This window comes from Electrophorus electricus, chromosome 3 (assembly GCF_041902795.1).
Source record: "Electrophorus electricus isolate QZ-2024a chromosome 3, ASM4190279v1, whole genome shotgun sequence".
NCBI lineage: Eukaryota > Metazoa > Chordata > Actinopteri > Gymnotiformes > Gymnotidae > Electrophorus > Electrophorus electricus.
This window is the reverse complement of record NC_137499.1, coordinates 12,207,501-12,227,500: the sequence shown is the minus strand read 5'-3', so window position 1 is coordinate 12,227,500 and position 20,000 is coordinate 12,207,501. Positions and strand designations below refer to the sequence as shown.

The window sequence follows — 20,000 nt, the reverse complement described above, 5'->3', positions numbered from 1 at the left end:
ACCCTAGCAAGCCCTAGTCCACACCAACCCCACCAAACTCCCTGACCACATCAGCCCCACTGACCCCGCCAACTTCGCCAGCCCCATAAACCCTCTAGCCTTACTGCCCCAGAGCCTTGCAGCCCAGCTGAGCGGACCTGACGGTGACATCTCTGCTCTGATCTCTGCGCAGTGGGACGGCGTGGGGCCCATCCCTGGCTTCGCGGGCAGCCCGAAGGGTGCAGAGATGCTGTGGCACCCGTCGGTGGTTAAGCCGTACCTCACCCTGCTGGCAGAGAGCTCCAACCCGGCCACACTGGAGGGGGCAGCCGGATCGCTGCAGAACCTGTCGGCGGGGAGTTGGAGGGTAGGACATGCTAGCTACTATTACAGTGCAGCACAGTGTCTGTACAGCACAGTCTGCTGAAAGCGTTATTAATGAGAAAAGGTTGCTGCCAGTTTTGCCTTTGTGTGTGTGTGTGTGTGTGTATGTGTGTATGTGTGTGTGTGTATGTGTGTATGTGTGTATGTGTGTGTGTGTGTATGTGTGTGTGTGTGTGTGTGTGTGTGTGTGTGTGTGTGATCAGTTTGCAGCATATATCCGGGCTGCAGTGCGTAAGGAGAAGGGTCTGCCCATCCTGGTGGAGCTGCTCAGGATGGATAACGACAGGGTGGTTTGCTCTGTGGCAACTGCACTACGCAACATGGCTCTAGACGCCAGGAACAAGGAGCTGATTGGTCAGTTGCTGAAGCTGAGATGAATTTATTTGGCAGCCACGTGTGCATTAAAGGCACAGTCAGTTAAATGATGCTAGTAAGACTTTATGCTTGTGTTAACAGAGTGAACAGATTTAGAGCTTTGGGGGAGATTTTTCATCAGATTTGTTTAGTTTTTATTTGTTTTCTTTTTGATTTTATGTGTATGCAGTACATCTAAATGGGGACTATCGCTAAATGCACAGACTGTATCCTTAAGCTGGACATAATCACTATTACAAAGATAATTTACTGTATGTCACCTCTGATGATGTTGGAACTTTCTCTCTCTGAGATGATGTCACAAAGAGGTGGGCTCTGTTGCTCTGCCCCCTGCAGGGAAGTACGCCATGCCGGACCTGGTGATGCGGCTGCCAGGCCAGGGCCCGGCGCTGCTCTCTGACGAGACGGTGGCGGCGGTGTGTTGCGCCCTGCACGAGGTGGCCAACAGGAACATGGAGAACGCCCGTGCCCTCGCCCACGCCGGCGGCATCCACAAGCTGGTCACCATCAGCCGTGGCCGCGGGGAGAGGTGGGTGGGCGGGCCATGGGGGAGACGGGCGGGCCGGAGGATAGGTGGGCGGGCCATGGGGCAGGTGGGCAGGATGCAGGGGTATATGGAATGAAATATGAGGTGTATCTGACATAAAGTGGATAACAATGAAGCAAATCTAGTTCCTTCAAAAGGTTGGATTCATAGCAGTGACTTTGCTTGTGATAGTTTGCTGTTTGTGTAGATGAACCGTTTGGAGGTGAGGCTGGAGGCCCAACCCACCCCTTCTCTCTGTCATGCAGGTATTCCATGAAGGTTGCTAAGGCTGCAGCTCAGGTGCTCAACACCCTGTGGCAGTACAGAGACCTGCGCAACATCTACAAAAAGGTAAACCGCCCTGCTCCGCCCGCACTGTGGTTCCAGCTCACATGGGCTTGCACCGCAGTTCTCGTGTTTCCATGCCAACAGGACGGGTGGACCCAGAACCATTTCGTCACCCCGGTGTCGACGCTGGAGCGAGACCGGTACCGGTCGCAGCCCACCCTACCAACAAGCAACTTACAGACGTCACCTGTCATCCAGTCAGGTGAGCCGGAACCACCAGCAAAGGACTGTGGGTAAAGTCACAGTGAACGGGGCAAAAATAAGTAAGCGCTAATTTTTAGGAAAATTCTTAACCGACGGGATGTTTTGATGTAATCCTACTTATCCCTCTTCTGTAGCTTTTTTTGTTTGTTTATTTATTTATATGTTGTGTTTATCGTTGCTAGGCGGCAGCGCCACTTCCTCCCCGGCCATGCTGGGTATAAGAGAGCATCGTCTGAGCAAGAGGAGGGCTCAGTCTTCTATGCAACTTCACAACTACTACGGAGACGCCAACCGAAACAAGACCCTTTACACAGGTAGGCCTGGGATCACACACCCACGGGCCTTTCCATGCGTCACCGGTGGTGGTGTAAATAAAAAGATTTAAAAGCTACCCCAACGGATTTGAGTAGGCTGTTACGCCCACAAGCCTTTCAAATCACTGTGACAGTCAGTAAAATGTCAGACACGCTGTCACTTCTGTGCCCCCCTCTTTAGTGATGTGCAGTACCCCTCCGGAGACGCAAGTGAAAAATGTGCATTGGGAATGTTTCTCTTCATTCCGCTGGCGTTCCGTTTGAGCGATTCCGCAGACGGTTTCTAGGAGCAAAGTTCTGGCAGAATGTTGTGCTTTAAAGCTCAGACAGGAATATCAGCGAGGTTATGGAAGGGCTTTGATATGGGCACGGATCACCCATCCTCCTTTAAAAAGGAGGCGCTGTGGCTGCTGCCTCGTGGATACAGAAATGAAAGCTGCTTTGTGCTTTGTGTTTGAGGGTCCGGGAAGCATTCGGCCTATTTCATAAGCTCCTACCCCTCTCCTTCCTTCGAGGAACCTCACAGGCCGCAGGTGAGCTGCTCACACACACACACACACACACACACACACACACACACACATTTAAAATCAAACTACACATTTGGCTTAAAGCTGTTTGCAAGTTCACTGGGAAATGCTGATAAAATCATCCAGCATTTATAAATAGATTATACAGCATTTTTATACGTAATCTCTGCCATCCTCAGTGCCGCCTTCTTTCAGGGATTTCCAACTTGGCTTTTTTTAAATAACATTGGAGAGATTGTGTCAGGACAGAGTGTTTCACAATCGCCTGAATTTCTTGACCTTTTATGATGGATTTTTCCGCGACTGCTTAAACAAAGTCAGCACCTAAATGCGTAAAATCTGTCATGTTTTATTGTCTTGACCGATTGAATCAACCCCGAGTCGACCAGTGTGGTCAGTGCGCCCCATTACGTCCCATTAAACACTAGCCACGGATTTATGAGGCCCCGTGAGCGGTTAATGGAGATCGTAAAAGTCCCAGATGTAGGAGCCGTGCGCTGTGGACTCCAGCGTCAGGTTCAGAGCTGCCGGCCGGATTCGAAGGCCGATCCCTCCGAGGGGTCAAATTGAACCCTTTAACATCAGCCAGCGTTGTCCAAAGAGCCATACAGTGAACCCAATCAAAATGAGCAGATGATCCGGCGAATCAGGCGTAGTCAGGAAGAACTTCCCCCCCGTCACTCATCCCATGCCTATCTCTGCAGCTTGGCCACCCGTACCATTCCGATGAGCCCAATCCGAGAGCCTATGACACCTATGGAATGTATGTGGCATCCCCGGTGGGCTACGGCGACGGCTACCCAGACGAGGCGTTCCCCTGCCCTGTGGTGAGCGAGCAGCAGGCGCTCAAACGCACCAACTATGTGGATTTCTACTCCACCACCCGTAGGCCTTCGTACAGGTCTCAGGCCTACCCGTCATCTCCAGACTCATGGGTGTAGGCACAAGAGGATGGAGGGGTGTGTGTGTGTGTGTGTGTGTGTGTACGTGTGTATGGTCACAGACAATTGCAGGGTGAAGGCCTACCCATCATCTCCAGACTCATGGGTGTAGGCACGAGAGGATGGAGGGGTGTGTGTGTGTGCGTGTGTGTGTGTGTGGTCACAGACAATTGCAGGGTGATGGCCTACTCATGAACCCGTTGGATCACATGTATCTCTACCTATTCCCACGTTCCTATGAGAAGTCTATGGGGACATTGTCCCCGTGAAATTGCGCCCTGCTGTCGGAGTAGCAGGAGCAGAGCCACGCCCCTGCCGGCCACGGAGTGTGCGTGCGCACGTACGTCAGACTGCAGTAACCTCCCACGACAGAGCCTGTGGAAAGAATCATGTATGTGCATGTGCACGTGTGAGAGCGTGAGCATGCGTGCGCGCGTGTGTGTGTGTGTGTGCGTGTGGCTGACTTGTAACTTGAATCAAAGTCTTACTTTCATCTGAGATTGAAAGAAGGATATAATACAGTTGTGTGTGAGCCAAAGAAGGATATATGAAATTATCATATTAATGTTTTTTCTGTTCTTGTTATTGTTCTTATTTTAAGGAGAGTGTGACATCTATGCTCCATTTGTGTTTCATTTTCAAATTGGATTATGTTCTGTTATTTTTTTCTTGATATTTTTTCCTTAATGGCATGTTGAAAGAATGACCCCAGTCATTAGAACAATTTAAATGGTATAGCTAAATAATGTTAATGAATAATTATGCATTATGCATAAACTATGCATAAATGATATGAATGAATGGGGCAAAAACTTTGATGATCTCATATCTGTGAAAGACAAAAATTCTAATAATGTACTGTGCAATGGTAACAAAATGTCCCCTTGTCCAGTCTCATTGATGTACTTACTGTTAAAATTAGTGTGTGCCCCGGAGTCCTGTACGAACCTGTCGGTTTATCGTAGAAATGTGTGGTGTGTGCACTACAGCACAAGACCTGTGACATGTTCCATACTTAAGTAGAGCTGTATGAATATATTAGAGACCTTATGGACACACTATCAGAAATAAAGATGAACATTTGTTTTTGTATACGTGATGTGTGTGTTTTTAAAATGTTTTGTCATGTAAAATGACACCTGGGACTGGGTGCTCGCTTCAGTCATCTTTTGTTTGTGTGTTCTGTTCGATATTAATAGCAGTTTCTTCTGTTGCTATTCCAGCAAGAGCCACAAAGAGGCGCTAAAGGGCGAAAACAAAACCATGACGTCAAGTTACGTAGGCTATTTCGTGTCTCCCGCTAATGTAATTACTGAGAGCGTGATAGCTCATATCATGCCATATAATTTGCTATACTTTTTTGCAGTATCAAAACAAAGCGTAACACATGTTTTGCACTTAAAGATAAAGAGTATACGATTCAATCACTATAAAATCTAATAATATAATAAAATGATGAATACGCACTTAATTTGCACCTAAAACTGAACTCGAGAGCTCTGCGCTGCGTGCACCTTAGTAGACACGTGCGCTACCGACACAGGTGGAGTTGTGTCAGCAGTCCCCGCGCGCCCTCGGCTCCGCCTGGCGTGACCACACTGCGCGCGAGGGAGGAGTTCGGTATCCTCGTGCAGCCGAGTTAACGGAGTCGGAGTCGGAGTTCGGACAGTGCGAGATAAAGCAGGTGCGTGTCTCGTCGTTATCTCATCTTTGTCTCATCGTTGTCTCGTCGGCTGCGCTGTAAGTCACGGTTCATTTTTAACGCTTATTTCAGTTGCGTGGGAAGTCTGGCGCGCTTTCAAACACGGAGAGGTTTTGTTGTTGTTTAGCCTCTTTGTAAATGTATTGACAAAACACAAGGCGGGGAATTTAAGGTCTTTTATTTCCTGTGAAAGTTGTTCTGGTGGAAGTTGTTGTTCGCCATGTTAATGCCACTATATGCACGAGCGAGCGATGCCAGGGTTGTGATTGCTGCTGCGATGAGATCTGTGCGTGGTGGAGAACTACAGTGCCACCCTGCACTGGTGCGCTTTGACGGATAGGACTTTGGCGTCCAGAAGTCATCGGTGCGTGCCAGAGCTGTCCCCAGAGCTGTGGCAATGCGCGAACGTTGTGGTCACACCACAGATGCAGGGCTTGCGTGTTTGCTTCATTATTTACGCTTCTTTGGATGGGATATTTTCACAACGACATACGACTACCAACAAGCAAACAAACCAAACCATAATGCTCTGTCACGTTGGTTTAAAAAGATGTGAAATGTAAGACACGAGCATGTGTTTTTAAAAAAGAAACCGTGGTAATGCATGCGTGTTCTCAGAAGCGTAAAGCCCAGATGTTGATACACCCATCTCTACCAATGGAAGTGACCTGTGAGACCGTCCAGGGGAAAGTGGATCGTTAAAGTTTTACACAGTCACGTGGTTATTCCTAATCCAGTTTTGACTGAGATTTGAAGACTCTGGGCTAATGTTCTGCGGACTGGAGGTCGGGTCGACAGTACGGTCAGTGCTGCTTTGCTCTCTGTAACAGACACTTGCTTTAGGCTCCTCTCCCGGGTCTGGGTTCAGCTTTACTGCTTGAGGGCAGCTTGTGATTTCTTTGTAATGGCTACTTACCTGTCCCTCATCCACTCCTCATCTGGGTAGTGTGCTTTAAAGTACTATGGCTCTGCGCAGTAGAGATTTTCCATAATTATTTGCTGATGGCTGTATCACCAGTTTATATACAGGCAAGTTATTTTCTTTTATTACAGTGTCTTGGAGATGTCATTGTGTATTTATTAGAAAAAGACTTAACTGTCATGATTTTGATACTACACTGATAAATGTGAGATTTATACTGCCTCTTCTAAAATGTGGTTCACTTGGCCGCCTTTCTGTTCTGTCCTGGTGTGTACAGACAGGTGGACTTCAGAAACATGTTCCTTTACTGAGAAGCCATCTGAATTCCAGCTAACAACTCAATGTCAACTTTTTTGTTCAGCTGTTAATGACTTGAGGGGTTTGGTCAAAACGAGGAGCCTCCCTGCAGATGCCCTCTGCTGTTCTACCGCTAGGGACTACGTGATGCTGGGCACGTCATTCATTTATTTCTTCATTTGTCCTGTAATTGTTTTCAGGCAGCACTATACCAGTGCAAATACCAGTAGGATTACCAGTGCAAATACCAGTACGATTACCAGTGCAAATACCAGTATGGTGACAGACCCCAGCTTTTTAAGATGCATCTCAGCAGGAAGGCCTCCCTACACACCCCAGTGGATTCAGTCTTAGATCTTCTGGTTAGTTCATTTTTAATTGCTTAATGCAGCCTGTCTACTCTTTGGCCTGAGGAGAGTTATGCTGGTTGATAAGAGTGGTGGTTTTCTTAATAGCCAAGTGTGGGGCAAATCAAGGTGAGGGGAGGCTTTAAGAAGTGTTTAAACACCATGTCTTGGAGAGAGAATGCCTTAAGAAGTGTTTAAACACCACGTCTTAGAGAGAGAATGCCTTAAGAAGTGTTTAAACATGTCATTAGCAGAGATGAGTCACATTCAGACTGGTTAATGCTCAATTGACAGAACTAATCATGCCTAGGGATAAGTTCAGATCAAATACATATTCAAAAATTAACCTTCGTCTGCCTCTAAATGAGACTATCAAGACTGAAACTGCTCCACTATGGACTGTTTAGCCCACCTGCTTTAGCCTGTCGCCGTGTGGAATTCAGGGACCCTTCGGTTTTGTGGGTTTTCTGCAAAAGGAGTGTGTTCACAGGGAAGCGTCTGCTCCGTGATGACATCATGGCGTTTTTTCTATGCCTTGATAATGGAAAGAGGAGTTGGTTCTGTGTTTAGTTTTAGGGAAAGTTACGTTACTCTTGTTACGGTCATGCGCATTAAAACCCACCACCACATTCTGACACACTGACACACGCGGGCAAACGCACGCACACACACACACAAACAAACCTCTCTTTAAGCCATAAATTTTGTGACACTTGTGATCTGCTATGCCATTATTACTGTATGTTCCTGTTTTATCATCATCCGCTGATGACACTTATGAATTTTTTTTCTCTTTGTTTTTGGTCACTTTGCGTTATGCACGGCTCAACTTAAAGGCCCAGGGAGCACTCGATGTTGGGACCGGACCCTCGTTAAGACCACTCACGAGTCAGATTTCTTATTCAGATGGTAAGCTAGGGAGGATATTTAGGGCAGGATTTCCATATAAGGAATCGAGGCCATTGTCCCCAAGGTTGCAGCCATAAAACCTATTTAGATGTCTCTGTCCTCATTCCTCCCTTACCGGAACAGCACCGCCAAGGAATTGGGAATTTCAGATTAGTCACAGTTAAAGTCATAATAAGCATCACATGTCACAGATATGCAGTATTCAGCCTCACGCCGGACTTGGGCCTTGAGCAGACTCTGTTCTATTGTTTGTTCTTCCAGTCATATCCTTTCGTCTTCCTAGCGCTCGTTATTTTCTGGCCTTCGCCATCTGATTACACCTTTTTGGTCCAATTAAGCCCAGATCTAAGTATTACATGTGGCCCAGAGCAACATACAATTACCAGAAACTACAAATTAAGCAGTCATTAAAAGTTCTGGGTCAGCAGCGGTCAGACCAGACCTTTCCAGTCGCTTGGTTTTGGACTGTTTTGGCAGACACAGTAAAGTGAATTCTTAATGCAGTATTCTCTACTCTTTAATCTGATACTGGGGAGGGCAAGCAGCGTGTTTCCAGCCTCTCCCATAAAAACGCACGTTCTCACATTAGAACAGTTCTTGAACATCGCCGATTAGCCTGAAATTAATAAACATGATTATACATTAATATGCATGAATACACATGAATATGCATACAACTATTTATCAATTTGTCCCTGCACTTATCTGGCTTTGAACTGAATTTATATAGATTAATCAATAAACGTTTTCAGCGACGCTCCATCTGGAAATAGCCCCGAAGGGTAAAACGTTTTTTCTCTTGGTAACACAGTGTCTCTGAGTGATATCATGCTTTGTTGCTAGTCAAATGAGTTTGGCTTCATTCACACCTCACACTTAAGCAAGGCTCAGCACAGATGTGTCCATTTACAATTGATTTAGCAGTGCGGGCACCTCTGAGTGCTGCCACGATCAGTCTATACCGTCCTCCGTGTTCCGTGTTTTCCCAGTCTTGTGTTTAGTTCCATAGTTTCATTTTGTCCTCACATTGTTTGATTGCGTACACCTGTCCCTCGTTTCTAGTTTTGGGAAGTTCATGTATTTAAACCCTGTAGTGTGCTTTGGTCATGGCTGTTCATTTGAATTTGTGAATGTGTTTAGTTCATTGATGGTTGTATGTATATTTGAATCATTGTGTTTACGTTTGTTTCCCCTAGCCTTAGCTCCGACTTTTCCCTAGTCCTCTGTTATAGCCTGATTCCCGTTTGCTTTCGTGTACTCTTGTTTTGTTTACTCATGTATCCCCATACTCTCCGTGTCGGCTGTTTCACCCTGGACTACGATAACGACTCTGATTCTGGATTTGCCCATAATAAATCTCGCCTCTCTCAGCACACGCGTCCGCCTCCTTACCGCTCAAAGTTACAAGCGCGGCACTGCTCATCCCACACGCTAGGTGATGTGATCCCGTCACTGTGCCAAGGGCTTCACAGGACAGTCAAACAAACGCCCGGACAGCGAAGGAAAAACCAAACAAACGTCAGGCGGAGACAAAAGGGGAATGTGTTCTGAATGACCAGGGGGTCAGGAACCCACACAGACTGAGTGTGGGGAACATGTCCTGGGCTTTTGGTTGCCATGGTTTCCAAGGTTCCCATAATTCACAGCAGCTACACTACGCCGCCTTTGTTACATTCCAGTGAGGAAAGTCTGGAAAAATTACATATGGTCGTGGCTTAATATATTTTAGTTACTATTAAACATGTATTTTGTTTTTTACAGGATTACAGCCTATTTCATATGTAGTACCATATTGTACCATATATAGTACCATTTCACATATTTGAAACAAATGATAAGTAAATATGTTTGTAATAGGAGCCAATAGGTGTGTTAAGCTCTTAGAATTGTAGTATGATTGCTTATGGCAGCTCTGGTCTGCATATTTGTTTTTAAGGTTTTGTATATGGTACATATGAGTCTTTTAGGGGTTTATGCATATGGGTGTCTTTAGTGACTAACTCATGTGTGTCATTGGAAACAGGCACTGTAATGTGGCAGATGGTTCTGGTTGGCTTACATCATCACCGTGTGTGTGTGTGCGGTGTGTTGAGTATTTGTATGTGTGTCTGTGTGTGTGTGTGTGGTGTGTTGTGAGTATTTGTATGTGTGTCTGTGTGTGTGTGTTGTGAGTATTTGTATGTGTGTCTGTGTGTGTGTGGTGTGTTGTGAGTATTTGTATGTGTGTGTGTGGTGTGTTGTGAGTATTTGTATGTGTGTGTGTGGTGTGTGTTGTGAGTATTTGTATGTGTGTGTGTGGTGTGTGTTGTGAGTATTTGTATGTGTGTGTGTGGTGTGTGTTGTGAGTATTTGTATGTGTGTGTGTGGTGTGTGTTGTGAGTATTTGTATGTGTGTGTGTGGTGTGTGTTGTGAGTATTTGTATGTGTGTGTGTGGTGTGTGTTGTGAGTATTTGTATGTGTGTGTGTGGTGTGTGTTGTGAGTATTTGTATGTGTGTGTGTGTGGTGTGTGTTGTGAGTATTTGTATGTGTGTGTGTGTGGTGTGTGTTGTGAGTATTTGTATGTGTTTCTGTGTGTGTGTGTGGTGTGTTGTGAGTATTTGTGTGTGTGTGGCAAGGTCCTGAGGACCTGGTTTTGTCCTTGAGTCTTCCTGCGTGACCTCACTTCCTGCAGAGCACATGTGCGTTTGCCAGTGAAGACATGCAGGAAATGGTGGCTGGCAGGAAGCGGCATGGAGACGGTGCCTGGACGTGTTCTCCACTCGCCTTCACACACCACGTCTCCTGAGCAGCAGGAAGTGGTCTCCTCAGGTCCAAGCAATTAGTTTCAGACCGAACCAGTCGATTCTGCAAGTCATGCCCATTTTAAAGGGAGGCTGGTGGCAATTAGTTTGGCTGTTCAGCCTAGCAACAACTAATCAGTTCCAGAGAGTTTATCCCAAAAACTCTTTAATACACTCAAACGAGTGTCTTCCTGTGGTGACTCCAGTGGTATAGGATGTTCTAAGCTGCTCTCCATGACCCTGTAGCACACATGGAGGCTGTCAACATGTTAAACATTTTTGACTGTTTACAGGTTGTGGCTGTAGCCATTCTCATGACTTGTTTTCCATCTCAACCTTTGTATGCTTCAGTGATGTTGTAACAAAAGTAATTTCAAAATGATCTGCAGTGCTGCTTCTCCCCCCAAGGTGTCTGCTGTGCTTTCTACTGAGCTGGGTTTGGTTCAGTGTATGTAGATCTGAAGAGACTGTGCAGAAACTAGGGGCCTTCTGAAGGGACTGTGCAGAAACTAGGGGCCTTCTGAAGGGACTGTGCAGAAACTAGGGGCCTTCTGAAGGGACTGTGCAGAAACTAGGGGCCTTCTGACGGGACTGTGCAGAAACTAGGGGCCTTCTGACGGGACTGTGCAGAAACTAGGGACCTTCTGACGGGACTGTGCAGAAACTAGGGACCTTCTGACGGGACTGTGCAGAAACTAGGGGCCTTCTGAAGGGACTGTGCGGAAAATAGGGGCCTTCTGAAGGGACTGTGCGGAAACTAGGGGCCTTCGCATGCATGACAGCATTCGTTATGAGCCTTAAACCCTAACCATAGGTCTCCAGCGTGCTATTTTAATAATTCCTGTTTTATTTCCATGAACCCTGTATTCATGGTCTTTATACCCATCCATCTCAGGCTTTTTTTAACCGAGCCCATTAGACCACGATGCATGAGTGTTCTCTCGTATTTGAGACCCATACCAGTCTTTAGTCTCTCTGCGATCTAGTGCGGTGCCATTGTGAAAAGGATCTTCAGACGTAACTGAGAAACAGAGCACACGTCTAACAAAATCTAGACGGAGAATTTATGGATCAAACATCTTTGCTGGTGTCCATTCAGCTGCTTGTCATCTCTTTATATAATCTGAGTCCATATAATACTGATGGGTATGAAAACCAAAAACTGTTCCTGGGTCAGCCCTCTCACGTTCAGAACAATGGAAATTACTCATCTTGTAGGGCCGGGCTGGTCTAGTGGCAGACAGACTGGCGTTTCCTCTGAGAAGCGAGAAGCAGGCTTGCAGAGATGTCTGCGGTCTCATGATGCACTGCCACACGTGTGGCGCTACAGAAGCGAGCTGTCTGAGCATCGGGTCTTTGTCTTCGAGTGAACCGGCAGGAGCTGTAGCGAAGCTGCGTCTGCTGCGGAGCGAGTGTGGGATCTGGGGCTGCAGTCTTAGACCAAAGAGCTTCAACAGATGTGGAACCACAGCCTTCATATTGTTTTATTCCACTGATGTACAAACACACACACACACACACACACACACACACGCAAAAATTCCTCCGTTTAGCTTCGAGCGTGTCAGGCACGATTAGGGGAGTGTGAGAAAAGTCCTGGTGCGCCGCACGGACAGACAAACATCCCAACGGCGACGGAGGGGAAGTGTGAGGAGTTGGGGAAGGAGGAGAGGAAGTGTCCGAGCGAAGCACGGGGTTGTAAAACCCGAGGGCCCGCTGAAGTGTCTCCCATGTTGCCATTATTGGTCTGAATAAGGTCTGTGAGCAACTTTTTTTTCACAGGAGCTGAGTGAGGACAAACGGAGCACAGCAAAAAGGGTCTCGTCATGCTTAAGACAGGACGCGAGGCAGGACGCCAGACAGGACGCGAGGCAGGACGCCAGACAGGACATGAAGCGGGAGGGAAGGCGAAACACTCAGGTAAGGACCGGGTGCCCAGCTCATCTGATAGTAACTCTCCAGATTAGGATTAAGGCAGCGTTCATGTGGGACGTTTACTGGATTAGATTGGCAAAATAATCCTCATTATGGTAAAGTTAATAAACATATAAAAATACCAAACTGCATCTTAATTTGTCGGTTTGAACTTTCCGTTCCCCATTGTATCTTTTTTAGACCTTTCTAACTGACAAATTCATTTCTCCTTGAACGGTTCGTTCCATGTGAGCTTGCCTAGGCAGAGGTCTGCTGACAGGAGGCAGGAGGTCAGGGGTCATATTCCAGGTCAGGAGGTCATATACTGTAATACCTTGCAGCTCTTTTTCTGTGCTAAAAGTTTTTTGATGCGTTTTAGGTCCTTATACAGTTGTAAAGTTACAATATGTCTAGTTATTCTCAGTCTGGTGAATCACTGCTTGCTTCCATTGGTTTTCTGTGTGTGTGTGTGTGTGTGTGTTGGGGGTGGGGTGGTGTCTCAGACGTATTGTAATATAACGCTAGTCTTTACTTGCTGAATGTCCTTGGCCAGTTTGTGTCATTCCTGTAAATTTGCCTATTCACAACTGCTAGTTTGTGTCATTCCTGTAAATTTGCCTATTCACAACTGCTAGTTTGTGTCATTCCTGTAAATTTGCCTATTCACAACTGCTAGTTTGTGTCATTCCTGTAAATTTGCCTATTCACAACTGCTAGTTTGTGTCATTCCTGTAAATTTGCCTATTCACAACTGCTAGTTTGTGTAATCCCTGGAAATTTGCCCGTTCACGCATGTTTGTGCACATGTGGCAGGTAGGGCTCATTTCTTTGGGGGAAATGCCTGTTGGTTTGGATGTCTCTGACCTGATTGGCTGCTGGCTTGTCTCGCCTTGTGTAAACATTTCCCACTGTACTGAGTGAAACATTATATCATTATAGCTACAGTGTATAGATCCTTGTCTGGAGTGATCAACACACACACACACACACACACACACACACACACACACACTGTACTAAATTGTAGCTCAGCTGCCAGACTGCTTGACCACATGTCAGCCAATCGTGTCCATCACCTGTCCATCCTCTAGAATTTTCTTGCATCCTCTGCATGGCAGTGGCCTGCATTATGACCTCACCGTGTTTGGGCAACGTTTCCATGGCCGCCCCGTTTCCATGGCCACCCCATGTGGAGTTTTTGGTTGGAGCCAAGTTCCCTTCGCTTCTGCGCGGTCGTCCCTGATTTGGGTCCCCGCGGGCCCACTCCAATTAACCTCGTTTGTCCTCACTGCGCACACTTCCCTCACTCACTCGCGCACTCACTCACTCGCGCACTCACTCACTCACTCGCGCACTCACTTTAAGTGTGTCATGTCAAGTCTAAGAGCAGCCAAACAAACAGCACCTGACCCACATGCAAAAAAGTTTGGGCTTCCTAATCCACTTTAAGTTAGTACGAAGTGAAGGGACTCTCTCGCACCAAAACGAGTTCAGCCGCTATTCGGCTCGGTGTTAGAAGGGTAAATATGGCTTACTACCATCAATAAACTCGCTCCGGACCTGGCATTGGGAGAGACGCCCAGTTGAGTTACGGAGTCTCCTTCTCTAGTGGGACATATTGCTCCCGTACTATTCACAACACCTCGCGCTGGCTACAGGGGATGAAGACTGCTGTCTTACAGAGGGCACTGACTCAAGGCATGCTTGGAATTTCAAACCCAGACTGCCTCCATGGGCTGTGCTCTCAGGGATGCGCTAAATCGGGGACTTTTGGCACAGAGTGAGATGTACTGTGGAATCGCAGCACTCGGTATGTGCTCATGCGTCCCAGGTCGAACAGGTGGAGCAAGGTGTTGCCGGGGTGACGGCAGAACTGGAGGACACAGGACTGTGATACTGGCAGATTTCTAGCATGCCGTCTTCCTGCCTCGTGTGTCCTGGGAGCAACGAACAGAAACACGACATTTTGGATGGAGTTGCACACGTGGGATGGGCGGCACTTGAGATTACATACACGTGGGATGGACTACACATGGGATGGGCTACATGGGATCAGTAACCGTGGTAACAGGAGTGTAACTGCACTTGGTTTCACTGGCTTTCACCCCCTTTTGGGGTTTTCCAGCCAGTCGCTGACATTTGTTCTCTCTCAGGCTTTCGCTCTTCCTTGCTCCTTCACTGGTGCATCTTCACAAGCTCCGTCCTCTTCCTAACTTCCTAACTCTCACACATTCCGTTTGATGCGGCCGACCTTTTTAATCCTTCCAGAAAACGGCTTTGCCGGGGATTTGGCCGCTTTCATGTATCAACATTCCGGAAACGGAGTGTGGGATTTTAGCATTCTCCTGGCCTGGAACTAGAAGTCCCGTAACGATTGCATCCAGGCATTTAGCTCCGGAATGAAAAGGCACGTTTCATGTTTGAGAGGATCTGACTGATATACAGTGTAGCTCTAGGGAAAGTTGTAGAGTCAGGCTGTGTGTGTGTGAGTGAATGGTGGTGTTGTGAGTAAGCGGGCTTCAACGTGTAAACTCTGCCAGTGTCGTCTCAGCTGTGACATGCCCACGTCCTGCTGACTCCTCTTTGTGTGACTGGACTCTAGTGGGGGGCAGTTCTGTAGGAGGACGTACACAGGCTGGCCACATGATCTGTGCGTCTGTTGTCCTCTCACCGACGCTTTTATGATCTTACAGGACAAACAGACAGGTGTTTCCCGCTGTCCTTATTACGGGACATTTGGTTATGACAAACTTCGGCTGGTATTTTCGCGTTGTCTATGTTTGATTTGCTTTCCAGGAGCCGCGCTGCGTGCAGCGAGACCAACTCGCCATTCAGAGTAATTAAGTAGCTGCAGTCATGAAAATTTATGGCCAGTTAAAAACAGGATGTTAATTTCGGAGGACTTTCCGGATGTTGGGGAGGGCAGATTATATCTGTGATCATTTCAAGATGTTCTGTAAAATCTCTCCTTTATATTGTAGGACACTGCACGGACCCAGCAAACGCTTTTCAGATCATGGCAGCCAGGTTTGTTCTTCCTGGTCTGACCTTGGGTTTTTGAACAGTTTGTGTGGGTTGAAGTAACTGCTGGTTTTGTATATTTTTGATGGTTTGTCTTTTTATTAGTGGACCAGTCGCGCAGATCTCTGTTCTCATCTCTCCCCCATCACAACAAGATGTAGGGAGATGAACTGATCCTTAAAAAGTTTTTGGTCTTGTTAGCTCCATTAAAACCCTGCAGCTAGAGACCCTGTGTCCTCATTAAAGCATAGGGGGAAGGAAGGTGAACATGACATGCTTCATTTAAACACTTTTACATCTCAACTTTGACGACTTCCTGCTTCCTGCGCTTTTGACAGGAAGCAGTCTCTGCCTTTCCAAGCCATGACATTTTAGGTCAAGCTCTGTGGTTCAAATTCTGTAATGGGCTGAAACCAAAAAAGTGTGTGGTGACTGTTCAAGGCCTGCAGGGGGCGACATGTGTGTTCTCATTTCCAATTAGTTTAAAAGTGGGTGGGTGTTTTTGTTTTTTAAAAAATACGTTTTCACTCCTCATTATTCCTTCACACTTTTTCTCACTATGTGTATTTGGCTTATTGTCCTTTGTGTGCATTTAGTGTGTATTGGGTTTATTGTCCTTTGTGTGCATTTAGTGTGTATTGGGTTTATTGGGTTTGTTGTGTGTTGGGTTTGTTGTGTGTATTGGGTTTAATGGGTTTGTTGTGTGTATTGGGTATATTGGGTTTGTTGTGTGTGTGTTTGTGTTATGTGTATTGGGTTTGTTGTGTGTGTTGTGTGTATTGGGTTTAATGGGTTTGTTGTGTGTATTGGGTATATTGGGTTTGTTGTGTGTGTTTGTTGTGTGTATTGGGTTTGTTGTGTTGTGTGTATTGGGTTTAATGGGTTTGTTGTGTGTATTGGGTTTAATGGGTTTATTGGGTTTGTTGTGTGTGTTGTGTGTATTGGGTTTATTGGGTTTGTTGTGTGTGTTGTGTGTGTTGGGTTTAATGGGTTTGTTGTGTGTATTGGGTTTATTGGGTGTGTTGTGTGTGTTGGGTTTATTGGGTTTGTTGTGTGTGTTGGGTTTATTGGGTTTATTGGGTTTGTTGTGTGTGTTGGGTTTAATGGGTTTACTCTTCTTTCTTTTCCTTTGCCATCTGCTGGTTTAAAAATGACATCATCATTTCTTATCCTCCTATCTGTCTCTAGCCACCTTCTCTCCTTCTGTGTGTGTGCGGGTGTGTGCGTGTGTCTCTCTTTCTGTACCCAGTAACTGTCACTGCTATAGTCTGATCTTCAGTGAACAGCCTCACATTCTAGCAGGGCTGTCTTCTCCCGATGCTGCCTTAGCGTGTCAGTAACGTGGCAGCGCCCGTGTTCAAGAGAACACCTCCTCTCCCGCTACAGTGAACAGCCTTGGTCCTCGCGCCGAGTCCCTGTCGGCGGTCCGCAGGTACAGCTTGCCTCGCCTCGCCTTGATGGCCTAAGGCGCGTGGAAACACTCCACATCCTGTGGGCACGTTTGGAATATTACTGACACATTCAGGACCCACTGCACTCGCCGGCCTGGGTTACCCAGAGTTCAGCCTGATCTGGCTGACTTTCAGAGAACATTGCGCTGAGATGTTAACCCCGTCCAACAGAATAAGCCTGTTGCTTTCACTACAAGGCAGAGTCACATTAGTGATCCACTTCTGCCATCTTATTTGATCTGTCCACATTTGGCTAGACATCACGCCTGTCCTGGGTTGGTCCCACATATCCCAGTACTCCCAGTACTGGTTCCACATATCAATGACTTCGAGCCAGATAAATATTTAATCTCTGCTGAACAGGGTGTCTGTGTGTAATTGGAATAAATAAACGGGGGAAACGCAATGACTGCAGGTCTGCAGTGACTCCTAGGCTCCTGCAGATGGCGCTCCTTGGTGGCTGTGATTGGCTGGGATGCGGGAGGTGGTGAGAGGTAGTGGGATGCAGAACAGGAGACACAAACCACTACTGCAGACCAACACTTCATCACCTTATTTCCACATCTCCCTCTCTTCTCTCATTCTCTTTCTCTCCCTTTTTCCATCGCCCACTCATACGCACACTCACATCTACACTATACAAAGTGGTTTTGTTCTTGCTTGGTTTTTTTTTGTTTTTTTTAGATTTTTGTCCAAATTAAGCCCATATATTACATAGATAGAATGTCACGTTGAGTCTGGACTAGAAGCTCACTTAACCATGCTTCAGTCTGTCTGTCTGTATCTCTCTCTTTTTATCTCTGTACCCCATCTCTTTTTCCCTTTCTCTCTCTCCAAATCTCTATGCCTCCCTCCCTCTCTCTCTCTCTCTCTCTCTCTCCCCCTCTCTCTCTCTCCCTCTCTCCCCCTCTCTCTCTCTCTCTCTCTCTCCCCCCCTCTCTCTCTCTCTCTCTCTCTCTCCCCCTCTCTCTCTCTCCCTCTCTCCCCCTCTCTCTCTCTCTCTCTCTCTCTCTCTCTCTCTCTCCCCCTCTCTCTCTCTCCCTCTCTCCCCCTCTCTCTCTCTCTCTCTCCCCCTCCCCCCTCCCTCTCTCTCTCTCCCTCTCTCCCTCTCTCCCCCTCTCTCTCTCTCTCTCTCTCTCTCTCTCTCTCTGTCTCTCTCCCCCTCCCCCCTCCCCCTCTCTCTCTCTCTCTCTGTCTCTCTCCCCCTCCCCCCTCCCTCTCTCTCTCTCTCTCTCTCCCTCTCTCCCCCTCTCTCTCTCTCTCTCTCTCTCTCTCTGAGGGGCTGAGGTTTCAGAGGTTGGCTACACTTTTGGCCATGTATCTGCATTTGGAACCTGGCCTGGTGCTTTTATTTTTAACTTGTGCACACATGCTGGTTTTCTGTTTTACTCAATTCCATGTCTTCAGTGTTCATGTTGGATTTTTAGCCATTTTGTCATATAGGTTGGGCATTAAAGCATCTATATGAGACCCTGGCCCACAGTGTGAAGCTGGTGTGTTTGCTTTGGAATCTAAAAGACCCTGAAGTTCTCCAGTTTCTCCAGGGGAGTGTGTTTGGAGTCCAGTCTGCCCGGTGGTTTGTGTCCACTGTGTCTGCGGAGAACAGAGCTGTTGGTCATGAAGAGATACTGGGAGACCTGTGATGAAATGGCAGGGACCAGGAAGACTGAGGGAGAGTGTGTGTGTGACTGTGTGACTGTGTGCGCGTGTGTGACTGTGTGTGTGTTTGACCTTGTGTGTGTTTCTGTGTGTGTGTGTGTGTGTGTGCGTGTGTGCTCCTGGGATTCAGTAGTAAACAGAGGAGCTGGCAGTGATGATAGAGTGTGTTTGTAAGTGTCAGGGGAGAGGGTGTGTGTGGGGGTGTCTCTATTCCACAGACTTTCTAAGACTCAGAGTGAAGGTGATCACACACACACACACACACACACACGGGCACACTGTGACTCAGTGTGCTTTAGTATATCATTAAGTGGGAAAGCAGACATCCAACACTAGCCTGGGTAACACTTCACCTCTTTCTCATTGGTGTTAGAATTGTAGAATCTCTCTCTCTCCCTCTCTTTCTGATTTTCTCTCATTCATACAGCTGGTGAGTTGCTCAGCCCCTGCTCCCAGTATATGGCTCTGCAGAGAGGCCTGGCTCCGCCGGGGTCCATGGGTAGTGGGCCCCTGCCGGTGCAGCCGTACCCCGTGGATGAGCCTCCCCGGGCGGGTTTGTCCAGGGGTGTGTCCCTCTCCCTCCCTGCCTCTCCCATGCTGCCTTGTCGCCAGCCCTACATGTTGCCCGTCAGACCCAGCACCAAGTCTCCAGGTACATCACCCCCACAGCGCACCCTTGCCACAGCGCACCCCTGCCACAGCGCACCCCACCCAGCGCACTCCTGCCACAGCGCACCCCTGCCACAGCGCACACCTGCCACAGCGCACCCCTGCCACAGCTCACACCTGCCACAGCGCACCCCTGCCACAGCGCACACCTGCCACAGCGCACCCCTGCCACAGCGCACCCCACCCAGCGCACTCCTGCCACAGCACACACCTGCCACAGCGCACCCCTGCCACAGCGCACCCCACCCAGCGCACACCTGCCACAGCGCACACCTGCCACAGCGCACCCCTGCCACAGCGCACCCCACCCAGCGCACCCCTGCCACAGCGCACCCCTGCCACAGCGCACCCCTGCCACAGCGCACCCCACCCAGCGCACCCCTGCCACAGCGCACCCCTGCCACAGCGCACCCCTGCCACAGCTCACACCACCCAGCGCACTCCTGCCACAGCACACACCTGCCACAGCGCACCCCTGCCACAGCGCACCCCACCCAGCGCACACCTGCCACAGCACACACCTGCCACAGCGCACACTTTTGTCCTACTCAGCAACAAAACAGCCTACATTTCACTGTTTGTGATGAACACACATTTTGGAATTGTATGTGTGACCTGGAGAATATGGTTAAATGCTCATTTACAGCTCTGAAGTTAACACCGGGCCTAATATGTACAGTACATTTGAGCACACTGCCATCTACTGGTCATATACAAAAATTCTGT

General features: G+C 47.8%; 2 protein-coding genes across 24 annotated transcripts in view; both read left to right on the top strand.

Moving 5' to 3' along the window:
• Nucleotides 1-4,695, top strand: part of pkp4 (plakophilin 4) — an 18,081-nt gene extending 13,386 nt beyond the window's left edge. For 4 of the 5 annotated variants that reach the window (XM_035530202.2, XM_035530199.2, XM_035530179.2 and 1 more), the window contains 8 exons: nt 173-346; nt 567-717; nt 1,075-1,267; nt 1,531-1,615; nt 1,697-1,814; nt 1,999-2,130; nt 2,590-2,663; nt 3,365-4,695. In XM_035530202.2, the coding sequence (XP_035386095.2) occupies nt 173-346; nt 567-717; nt 1,075-1,267; nt 1,531-1,615; nt 1,697-1,814; nt 1,999-2,130; nt 2,590-2,663; nt 3,365-3,601 (1,164 nt within the window). In that variant the 3' untranslated portion in view covers nt 3,602-4,695. The other variant, XM_081710359.1, reaches the window with a different exon arrangement.
• A 453-nt stretch (nt 4,696-5,148) lies between these two features.
• tanc1a (tetratricopeptide repeat, ankyrin repeat and coiled-coil containing 1a) overlaps nt 5,149-20,000 on the top strand; it is a 53,579-nt gene continuing 38,727 nt past the window's right edge. For 5 of the 19 annotated variants that reach the window (XM_081710354.1, XM_081710340.1, XM_081710345.1 and 2 more), the window contains exons 1-3: nt 5,160-5,285; nt 12,343-12,480; nt 19,033-19,257. In XM_081710354.1, the coding sequence (XP_081566480.1) occupies nt 12,387-12,480; nt 19,033-19,257 (319 nt within the window). In that variant the 5' untranslated portion in view covers nt 5,160-5,285; nt 12,343-12,386. Of the gene's footprint in view, nt 5,342-5,612; nt 6,106-12,342; nt 12,481-12,768; nt 12,784-19,032; nt 19,258-20,000 lie in introns of those variants that run through there. The other 14 variants (XM_081710356.1, XM_081710347.1, XM_081710355.1 and 11 more) reach the window with 9 other exon arrangements.